General features: G+C 51.0%; 1 protein-coding gene across 3 annotated transcripts; it reads left to right on the forward strand.

Moving 5' to 3' along the window:
* Window positions 1-2716: 2716 nt before the first annotated feature.
* Window positions 2717-5109, forward strand: MFSD5 (major facilitator superfamily domain containing 5). Of its 3 annotated transcripts, none has more exons than XM_029204114.1 (2): window positions 2717-2906; window positions 3501-5109. In XM_029204114.1, exon 2 carries the CDS (start codon window positions 3519-3521, stop codon window positions 4869-4871), a length of 1353 nt encoding a protein of 450 aa, XP_029059947.1. In that variant the 5' UTR covers window positions 2717-2906; window positions 3501-3518; the 3' UTR covers window positions 4872-5109. The 3 variants fall into 3 exon arrangements, with proteins under 3 accessions (XP_029059947.1, XP_029059948.1, XP_029059950.1); XM_029204115.1 differs by having other exon boundaries at window positions 2740-2815; XM_029204117.1 differs by lacking the exon at window positions 2717-2906 and adding an exon at window positions 3098-3129.
* The last annotated feature ends 4400 nt before the right edge of the window (window positions 5110-9509 follow it).

The raw sequence follows: 9509 nt of genomic DNA on the forward strand, positions 1-9509 counted from the left end.
CAAAGGGACAAAAATCAATATTCTTGAATTAAGTATATAGGGTTTCATAGAACTATGCTCTCTACCTTTATGTATGTTTGAACATTTTCATAACAGAGGTTTTAAATGATGCTCCTCTGGTAAGCATGGTTCCTAGTAATTCCCAGAGCATCCTCCCCATCTGCCCTGAAAGCCAGACTTCCCCTGTGACTCCCCACACAGAGACCCCAGCCCTCCTTGCCCTCTACTAGAAGTGTGTCCTAGAGATGGAATTGCACTCCCAGGCTGTCCTTTATCCCCTTCAGTCCCCTGCTGCTCAGCTGGCACATTTCCCAGCTGTGCTTCACAGCTTCGAGGGGCCAGGGGAACCTTAAAGAGTTAACATATTTTGAATAGGTCCTACAATAAAAGTAATCCAAAACAATGTAATCTTCCTTAAAGTCTCTCTTTGTCAGGTGCTTCTGAGCAAAATGCAACTCAATAATGGAGAGCACTGGCCTCCATCCTGGAAAACAGAAGACAAAGCACGTAAGGCCATCCTGTCCCACTCCCTGCCTTCATTCAGGATGACCTCCTCCCTCAAAGAAAAGACCACCAGGAACTGAGAGACTGGGTGTCAGGAGTTCAAGGGGTTTCAGTCCAGGATCAGAATAGAAGGCCATTTCGATCCCTCATGCCCTCACTCACTGAATGACCTTGGGAAATCATGATTTTTGAGTCTTCGTGTTTCTAGACAAATGCATGGGAACCAATACCTTTTCTACTCTCTAGAAGTTTGCCAGTTAGGGATAAAGGCAACTTGGAACTTGTAGGATATAAATCTCAGCTGTTTATCATAAGAAAGTATTTCTCAAGTTATAATTCCAGATCCTCCCACCCTCTACCCTCCAAACTTTAGTATAAAGAAAACCAACAGGGGCTTCCCTGGTGGCGCAGTGGTTGGGAATCTGCCTGCCAATGCAGGGGACACGGGTTCGAGCCCTGGTCTGGGAGGATCCCACGTGCCGCGGAGCAACTAGGCCTGTGAGCCACAACTGCTGAGCCTGCGCGTCTGGAGCTTGTGCTCTGCAACAAGAGAGGCCGCGACAGTGAGAGGCCCGCGCACTGCAATGAAGGGTGGCCCCCGCTCGCTGCAACTACAGAAAGTCCACGCACAGAAACAAAAACCCAACACAGCCAAAAATAAATAAAAATTTTTAAAAGAGAAAACCAACATTTGCTAATCACCTGTGCAGGTGGGTGAACCCATTTAATCTTCTTAGAAATCATGAGTGTAGAACTGGAAAGATCTGGGTCCCAGTTCTGACTCTACCTCTTACCATGTGACTCTAGTCATGTTACTTAACCTTTCCAATTCTGAAGGATAATCATAGTAACTACCTAAATGGTTGTTGTGACAGTTAAACAATTCATCTACAGCAGTTGGCCCAGGACTTCTTAGGACAGAACTTAGGTACATAATAACTGTTTGATAAGTGTTACCAGCTAATAAAGACAAGCACTTTTTAGAGTAGTTTACACGTATTAACTTATTCATTAATTTATTCATCAAATATTTATTGAATGTTTTTATGTACCATTAACCATTTTAAGTACTGGGAATACAAGTGAACAAAACAGATAAAAATCTGTAGGGAGAAGAAATAGTAAATAAGCAAAATACATAGTGTGCCAGATGGTGTTAAGTGCTATGGAGAAAATGCAGCAAAGGAGAATAGAGAGTTGGTAGGGAAGCAGGTAGGTTACTGTGGCAGAGGTGGTGGTGTTTTTTCAAACAGGTTGGCCAAGCAAGGCCTCTCTGATAAGGTGACACTTGAAGACAGAACTGCAGGGGCTGAGGGAGGGAACCATGTGGATATCTGTGAGAAGAACCAGAACTTTACAGGGCACGGTGTGCAAAAGCCCTGGTGGTAGACAGTATAGATGGAGAAGGCATAGGAAGGAGAATGGTAGGAGATAAGGTCAGAGATGTAGCAGTGGAACAGAGGACAGAGGCCTCTGTTGTAGGCCATTATAGTGATTTTGGATTTTATGCTTTGTGAGATGGGAAGCATTGGAGGGTTTTGAGGAGATAATACTAGGCTGGAAAGAGTTTAAATAACCTTTCCAAGGTAACACAGCTGGTAAGTGGCAGAGGGTGGGCATCCGGCTCCAAGGCTGAGATTCTTAACCCTTAACTGCCACTGAACTTCAGCCTTTTTTATTTGGGCGCTGCTCTCCTATGACTGCCGACCAAGAAACTGGGACACTGAGAAGTCATATGGCTTGCCCGAGGCCACAGGGCTGGGATTTGAGCCTTGGCCGTCTGCAAACCAAAGTCCAAGTCCTTGACACCACACTGCCTCCCTCAGGTGTCTGGGCCATACTGACTTCTGGCCTGGAGGTCACTACTCTGGGAGAGGAGGGAAGCGAGGAGCCCGTCTCGGCTTGGGGCGGCGATGTTCCTCAGGAAGCTCAAGCCCCAGCTCTGCGGTACTGCTGGCATTTTCCCAGACACAGCTGCGCTCCCTAACCCAGGGCACGGACGAAGAGACAGAAACTGTGTCTTTACTTCCAGGGGGCCCCGTAGGTATCCAGGAGTCGAAGGAGCGGGTGTCACAGGAGGGCAGCGGACAGGGCCAAACCCGTAGCAGCGACCACCGCCGCCTCCTGTTGAGCCCCAGCAGGTGTCCGGAGCTCAGCGCCCCGCTTGGGGCAAGAGGGCGGAGTAGGGGCGGGGTTTGAGCGCCGCGCCCCCGTCACGTGACGGGACCCATCATGGCTGCGGCCAGAGGGCTCCCAGGCTCCCGGAAGCAGGCTGTGAGGGGCGGGCGCGCTGGGGGAACCCGAGCCGGAGGTAGAGCGGGTAGAGCGGGCAGAGCGGGCAGGGCGGCCGGGCGGCCTGGAGCCGGGCGTGTCCGGAGCGTCCCCGCAGACCGGGGCGGCAGGTGAAATGGTGTCTGGGCGAGGCGCGAGCGGATGTGGCGGCGCTGGGCAGGGACTAGGGGGCGCATTGTGTGTGGGGGGGTGCCCTGGCCTGGAGGAGGGAGAATCTGAGATGCACGCGCGTGACCCAGAAGCAACTCGAGAGGCCCGCGCGGGCGGTGGGGATGCCCGGGACAGATGACGAGACATTGAGGGCAAAAACGGGCTCCCCAAAGAGGATGGGAGGTAACAGAAGGAAGTATTGTATGCATAAGCTACTGTGGGAGAGGGCAGCAGCCCCTTAACTGCAGGGCTGGGATTAGTGAAGGAACTCCCTCTCTGCTATACCAGGCAAGGATGGGGCGAATGCTCAATCTTCTCCCCTCTCCCACCCCTTCCCTGCCGCACAGTGTCCTTGGAGACCAATCTGGTGGGCCACTCCTGCCACCCACCCAGCTGGTCCCTCTGGTCTGAGCTCCGGGGGAGTGGAGTTGAGGGGTGGGGAAGTGCAGGTGGCAGCGGGGGTTGGGTGGAGCTGCCTTCTGCTTAGACACGCAGCCCCTTGACGGCGCTATCCGGGCAATGGATGTGACTCTGAAGCCCCCTTCTCTCCCTAGGTCTTCCGGGGGCCGGCCATGCTGGTGACTGCCTACCTTGCCTTTGTGGTCCTCCTGGCCTCCTGCCTGGGGTTGGAGCTGTCAAGATGCCGGGCTAAGCCCTCTGGAAGAGCCTGCAGCAATCCCTCCTTCCTTCGGTTTCAACTGGACTTCTATCAGGTCTACTTCCTGGCCCTGGCGGCTGACTGGCTCCAGGCCCCCTACCTCTATAAACTCTATCAACATTACCACTTCCTGGAGGGACAAATCGCCATCCTCTATGTCTGCGGCCTTGCCTCCACAGTCCTCTTTGGACTGGTGGCCTCCTCCCTTGTGGATTGGCTGGGTCGCAAGAAGTCTTGTGTCCTCTTCTCCCTCACTTACTCTCTCTGCTGCTTAACCAAACTCTCTCAGGACTACTTTGTGCTGCTGGTGGGCCGAGCACTTGGTGGGCTGTCCACAGCCCTGCTCTTCTCGGCCTTTGAGGCCTGGTACATCCACGAGCACGTGGAACGGCATGACTTCCCCGCAGAGTGGATCCCGGCTACCTTTGCCCGAGCTGCCTTCTGGAATCACGTGCTGGCTGTAGTGGCAGGTGTGGCAGCTGAGGCCGTGGCCTGCTGGATGGGCCTGGGGCCTGTGGCACCCTTTGTGGCTGCCATCCCTCTCTTGGCTCTGGCTGGGGCCTTGGCCCTCCATCACTGGGGAGAGAACTACGGTCGGCAGCGTGCCTTCCCCAGGACCTGTGCTGACGGTCTGCGCTGCCTCCTGTCGGACCGTCGTGTGCTGCTGCTAGGCACCATTCAGGCCCTGTTTGAGAGTGTCATCTTCATCTTTGTCTTCCTCTGGACGCCTGTGCTGGACCCACATGGGGCCCCGCTGGGCATCATCTTCTCCAGCTTCATGGCAGCCAGCCTGCTCGGCTCTTCTCTGTACCGCATCGCTACCTCCAAGAGGTACCACCTTCAGCCCATGCACCTAGTCTCCCTCGCTGTCCTCATCGTCGTCTTCTCCCTCTTCATGTTGACCTTCTCCACCAGCCCAGGCCAGGAGAGTCCAGTGGAGTCCTTTATAGCCTTCCTCCTTATCGAGTTAGCCTGTGGGCTGTACTTTCCCAGCATGGGCTTCCTGCGGAGAAAAGTGATCCCTGAGACAGCGCAAGCTGGTGTCCTCAACTGGTTCCGGGTGCCCCTGCACTTACTGGCCTGCTTGGGGCTTCTGGTCCTCCATGACAGCGATCACAAAACGGGCGCTCGGAGCATGTTTAGCATCTGCTCTGCCGTCATGGTGATGGCTTTGCTGGCGGTGGTGGGGCTCTTCACCGTGGTCAGGCATGATGCTGAGCTGCGGGTGCCCTCACCCGCCGGGGAGCCCCATGCCCCTGAGCTCTGATCCTGTTCCAGGACGAGGGAGCTGGGATGGACCCTTGAATCCCTCCTCTCCAGGGCTGTACAGGTCTCTCTGTGACTTTGCGACTGTCTGGCCCCCTCATCCTGTCCTGGGGCCCCTCCTGCCAGTGCTTTGGGTTGGGAAGCACATGGGGGTGATGGCCTGGAAAGAAGATGCCAGAAGTTGCCTCTGTGTCACTCTCTTCCCCCTTTCTACTTAAAAATAAACACTTTTAATTGATTATCGATTTGATTTACTCATCCTCACCTGTACCCACCTCAGTAGTGCTGGTGAGACGGCAGCTGGAGGTTGTGAGGTGAGAGGTGGGGTTACCAGCAGAAGGTTTGTAGTTCTAGCCTCTCTAAGACTGCCTCCAGCTTAAAAAAAAAAAAAAAAAAAAGAGCCTAAGACTGCCTCCAGCTTAAACTGAGAGCTGTGGAATTGCCTCTCAACAGAAATGGGTGGGAAATGCCTGAGGCCCCTAGATCCTCTATATCTTGTTACTCTGGGGTCAGGCACCCTCCCCGGTTGCCAAGCAAACACCTTGCTCCACATCCAGGGTGAGGCAGTCTCTGGAGCATATGGGGTGGATGCCTATGCCACTGAGCAAAGATTCCAGGGGCTTGAGCTGCGTCTGTGACCACCCCTTGGGGCAAATCTGGAGCCTTCCTTCAGGAACAAGCTTGCAGGTCAGCACATGTGTGCTGTCTGCCTTCTGCCTCTGTGGCTGTAGATGCACCATTTGTCCAGCATCACCGGGGTCCACCAGCTCCTGTATCCTTGCATGAAACCCAAGTGAAGGGCTGCCAAGGAGAGAGAGCAGTGAATGGATGAGGGACTGGGATCTTGTCTGTACCTGACTCTTCCCCACCCAGAGTGAGTGAGGGTGAGGGAGCCATCAGGGCAGGAAACAGTACCAGTAGGAACACCAGTTCTGTGAGCCCCTCCCTGCCTCACCTCCGATTGTATCTGCCTTTCCTCCTCCCACCCAAACCTGGGCTTCTCAGGGGAAGCCGAGCCAGCAGTTAAGAAGGGTGGGGATGGAGGGAGGGTAGGCCCAAGGGTGTGTCCTGGAATGTGCTTGAGGTGGGCACGAGGGACCTACCTGTCTGGAAAAGAGGTTGATGACCTTTCCGTGGGTCCTAGACTACCTCCCAGACAGGAAGACGCAAGACTTTCCAAGAGCTGCAGGTCCAAACCTGTGTGGGGAGATAGTATCACCTGGTGTAGGAGGAATGTGGGGTGGATGTGCTCCTGCAGGGTGAGGCCAAGGGGGAGGGAAGAGTGGTGGTCTCAGGTCCCTAGTCAGACAAGGGAAAAAACACATTCCCCCACCCAGCCTGCAGGGAGTAGAAGTTGAGGTTAAGTATGAAAAAACAGATATCTTTTCCTTCCCCCATCTTGAGGCTAAAACAGAGTCTGCTGCAGTAACTACACTTCCCCTTTCTGCCCTGTGGAGCTGGACCTCGATGTACTTTAGTTATTTGTAGACTTTCCGTCTCTCTCTACCACAGTATGATCTCCTTGAAGACACGAGGAAATTGTGTCCTATTTGCCCTTGCCTCCCCCATATATACACACAAGTGGGGGCTTGGCCCGTGGCTGTGCTCAGTAAATGTCTGGAGAGTTGACAGGCTAGCTCACACGTGGCTTTTCAAGAGCCGCCCATTTGGGAAATCTATTAGACTAGAATCCAGAGCCTAGTTAATGATTTGTTGTTTTGGATGACAGTAATTGTTTACTGATGGAAGCATGAGGGGGCCCCATATTCCTAAGTGATAGGGAAATGGGGGGGTAGAGGAGACAGATAATGAGTTTCCCTTAGCTTTGTCCCTGCTGAGCTTTCTTCAAAGGAGCTGGTAGCAGATAGAGTGGGGAGGGTTCTTCTTGTCAAGACTCATCGGGTGTGAAGAGCTCACAGGCATCTTAAGAGATTGTCCAGTCAGCCTTAAACATATTTTTATTGAGCACCTACTATATGCCATGCACTGTATTACTAGGTGCTGGTGAAATTTTTTACCCAAGAGGAAAACCCACTTAAAGGGCATGTAGCAAGTGGATGGCAAAGCCAAGGCCAAACCTTGCCTCCTGCTGTCTGTGCAGTACCCCTTCTATATGGCATGTACTGACTCTGTCCCCTGGGTCTTCACCTACCTGCCTTTCCCCCTCTGGCCCTCTTCCCTCCTCCCGAGCCCTGTCCCTGGAGAAGGGCAAGAGTGTGGGAGCACTTAGCTGTGGCCACCTGGTCCACCTTTGGATATTTACCCATATGGGGCAAATGAGGGATTGCTTCACCAGGCGCATGTTGCCTGCAAAACGCTGCTTGTGATGCCTTGCTGAGAGGCAGCAGAGGGAACTGGTGAAGAGCATGGAGTCAGAGCCTGACTGCCTGGGTTCAACTTTGTGCCTCAGTTTCCTCATCTATAAAATGGGGATGATGGTGTAGTTTCTACTCCTAGGGCTCATGTGAGGATTAAATTAAGCACTTAGAGCAGCAGTTGGCCCCCAGTGTAAGTACTACATAAGTGTTTGCTTTCATATTTTATTGTTTTAACTTTTTCAATCCAGCTGAGCCTAGCCAGATTCGGGTGTGAGAATGAGTGGATGGGACTGTAATGGGGTGTAGAACTTTCCAACCCATCCCAGTGGTTGGGTGATTCCCAGCAGTGTTTATCCTTGGTCCTGGCCCAGAGAGCAGGATCAAGCTATCTGAGAAGCCTTCTACTTTGGGGTATGTGAGCAGCTGAGGAGGGTGTCAGTGTGTTCCACTTGAACTCATTTCCTCTTCCTCAAGTGGGAAGGTCAGCTTGGTGTCAGACTTGATACACACCACCATCTTTCACTAAGAGAGGCTCCTGATTTTCTGACTTTCCATCCAGCTGGATATATAATTATTTTATTTGGAGCATTTAAGTGATCCTGAGGAGAACAGAAACAGCCCAAGGAACCAGGAGCCAATGGACAAGAAGGCAGGAGGACTGGGTCATGAGGACAGTACTGCGTTCTGAGGCTGGAGAATGACCTCTTCCTGGAAATTCAGTCCCTGCTCAGGGAGAGGAATGGCTACCCCCAGTGAATAGCCATGACCCTTTGGCTGGGTCTAGGTTCCACTCCCCAACACACTTTCCCTAACCCCAATCCTGTGGTTCTCCTTGTTGCTTTTATTATTTTTTGCCACCACTTCCCCACAGAACCACAGAATAGAATTATTAGACAAACAAAAGTTTGTCATGCTTGGGATCAGACCTAATGTTATAAAAATATGTCACATTTGCTTTAATAATTTTTTTTTTTTTTTTTGTGATACGCGGGCCTCTCACTGTTGCAGCCTCTCCCGTTGTGGAGCACAGGCTCCAGACGCGCAGGCTCAGCGGCCATGGCTCATGGGCCCAGCCGCTCCGCGGCATGTGGGTCTTCCCGGACCGGGGCACGAACCCGTGTCCCCTGCATCGGCAGGGGGACTCTCAACCACTGTGCCACCAGGGAAGCCCAATAATTATTTTTAACAATAAAGTAATATGGGCTCATTGTAAAAGAGTCAAATGCAAATACAGAAATATATATTTAATATAAATATGTGAATGTAAATACATGTGTATATAATGTTAAAATACAGATATTTATATTGATGTATAAATATATTACAAATACAAATACATATAGAAATATAAAATGTAAAGAATGATAGGCTCCCTTAAGCCTGCTCTTCATACCACTGTTAAATGTTTATAGTCTAGTGCATAGAATGCTTTTTAATAAAAATGAATCATAGCTTTCATGTTGCAACTTGTTTGTTTTTTGCATAAAAGTATATCTTGTATTTACATAAAAGTATATCTTGGTTTTCTCTTTTTAAAACGATTGAAATCCACAGGAAGACTATAACAATCATTCATGTATCTCTGGCATCTTCATATGTCATTATATATAAAACACGCCTTTTAACGGCTGCGAAGCCTCATTGGGCCTTTGGAAAGCATTTCATATCTGTTCTAGTTGAGGCTGGCAGAATCCCTGGCAGGGAGTGAGGCTAGATGTTACTACCCCATTTCACAGATTAATAATAAATTCAGCTGGGACTAGAACCTGGCTCCTCTGTCCAAACTCAAGTTGAAAGCTCTTTTCACTGTCCTGTACTGTCTCTTTGTAAACATCAGGGATTCAAGTGAGGGATTGAATTATGTGACTCAAATTCACATTGGTCAGCACTTTTTTTTTTCAGTTTTATCATAGTTCTTTTTTTTTTTTTTTTTTAATGTGGACCATTTAATTAATTAATTTTGGCTGCACCGGGTCTTAGTTGTGGCATATCTTTGCTGCCGCATGCGGGATCTTTAGTTGCCTTATGCAGACTCTTAGTCGCAGCATGCATGCGGGATCTAGTTCCCCCACTAGGGATCGAACCTGGGCACCCTGCATTGGGAGTGAGGAGTCTTACCCACTGGTCCACCAGGTAAGTCCCTTGTCAGCACTTTTTGATCTCTATAGAACTTCCTTCTTGTTAGAAGTAGAAGACGCATAAAAAAAGGATGTTTTAGGGCTTCCCTGGTGGCACAGTGGTTGAGAATCTGCCTGCTAATGCAGGGGACACGGGTTCGAGCCCTGGTCTGGGAGGATCCCACATGCCGCGGAGCAACTAGG

Source organism: Monodon monoceros, unplaced genomic scaffold, assembly GCF_005190385.1.
Source record: "Monodon monoceros isolate NGI ecotype Baffin Bay Population unplaced genomic scaffold, NGI_Narwhal_1 Super_Scaffold_6, whole genome shotgun sequence".
NCBI lineage: Eukaryota > Metazoa > Chordata > Mammalia > Artiodactyla > Monodontidae > Monodon > Monodon monoceros.

Coding starts and splice junctions, on each gene's coding strand:
- MFSD5 (XM_029204114.1), top strand. CDS start 3,519: ATGCTGGTGACTGCCTACCTTGCCTTTGTGGTCCTCCTGGCCTCCTGC.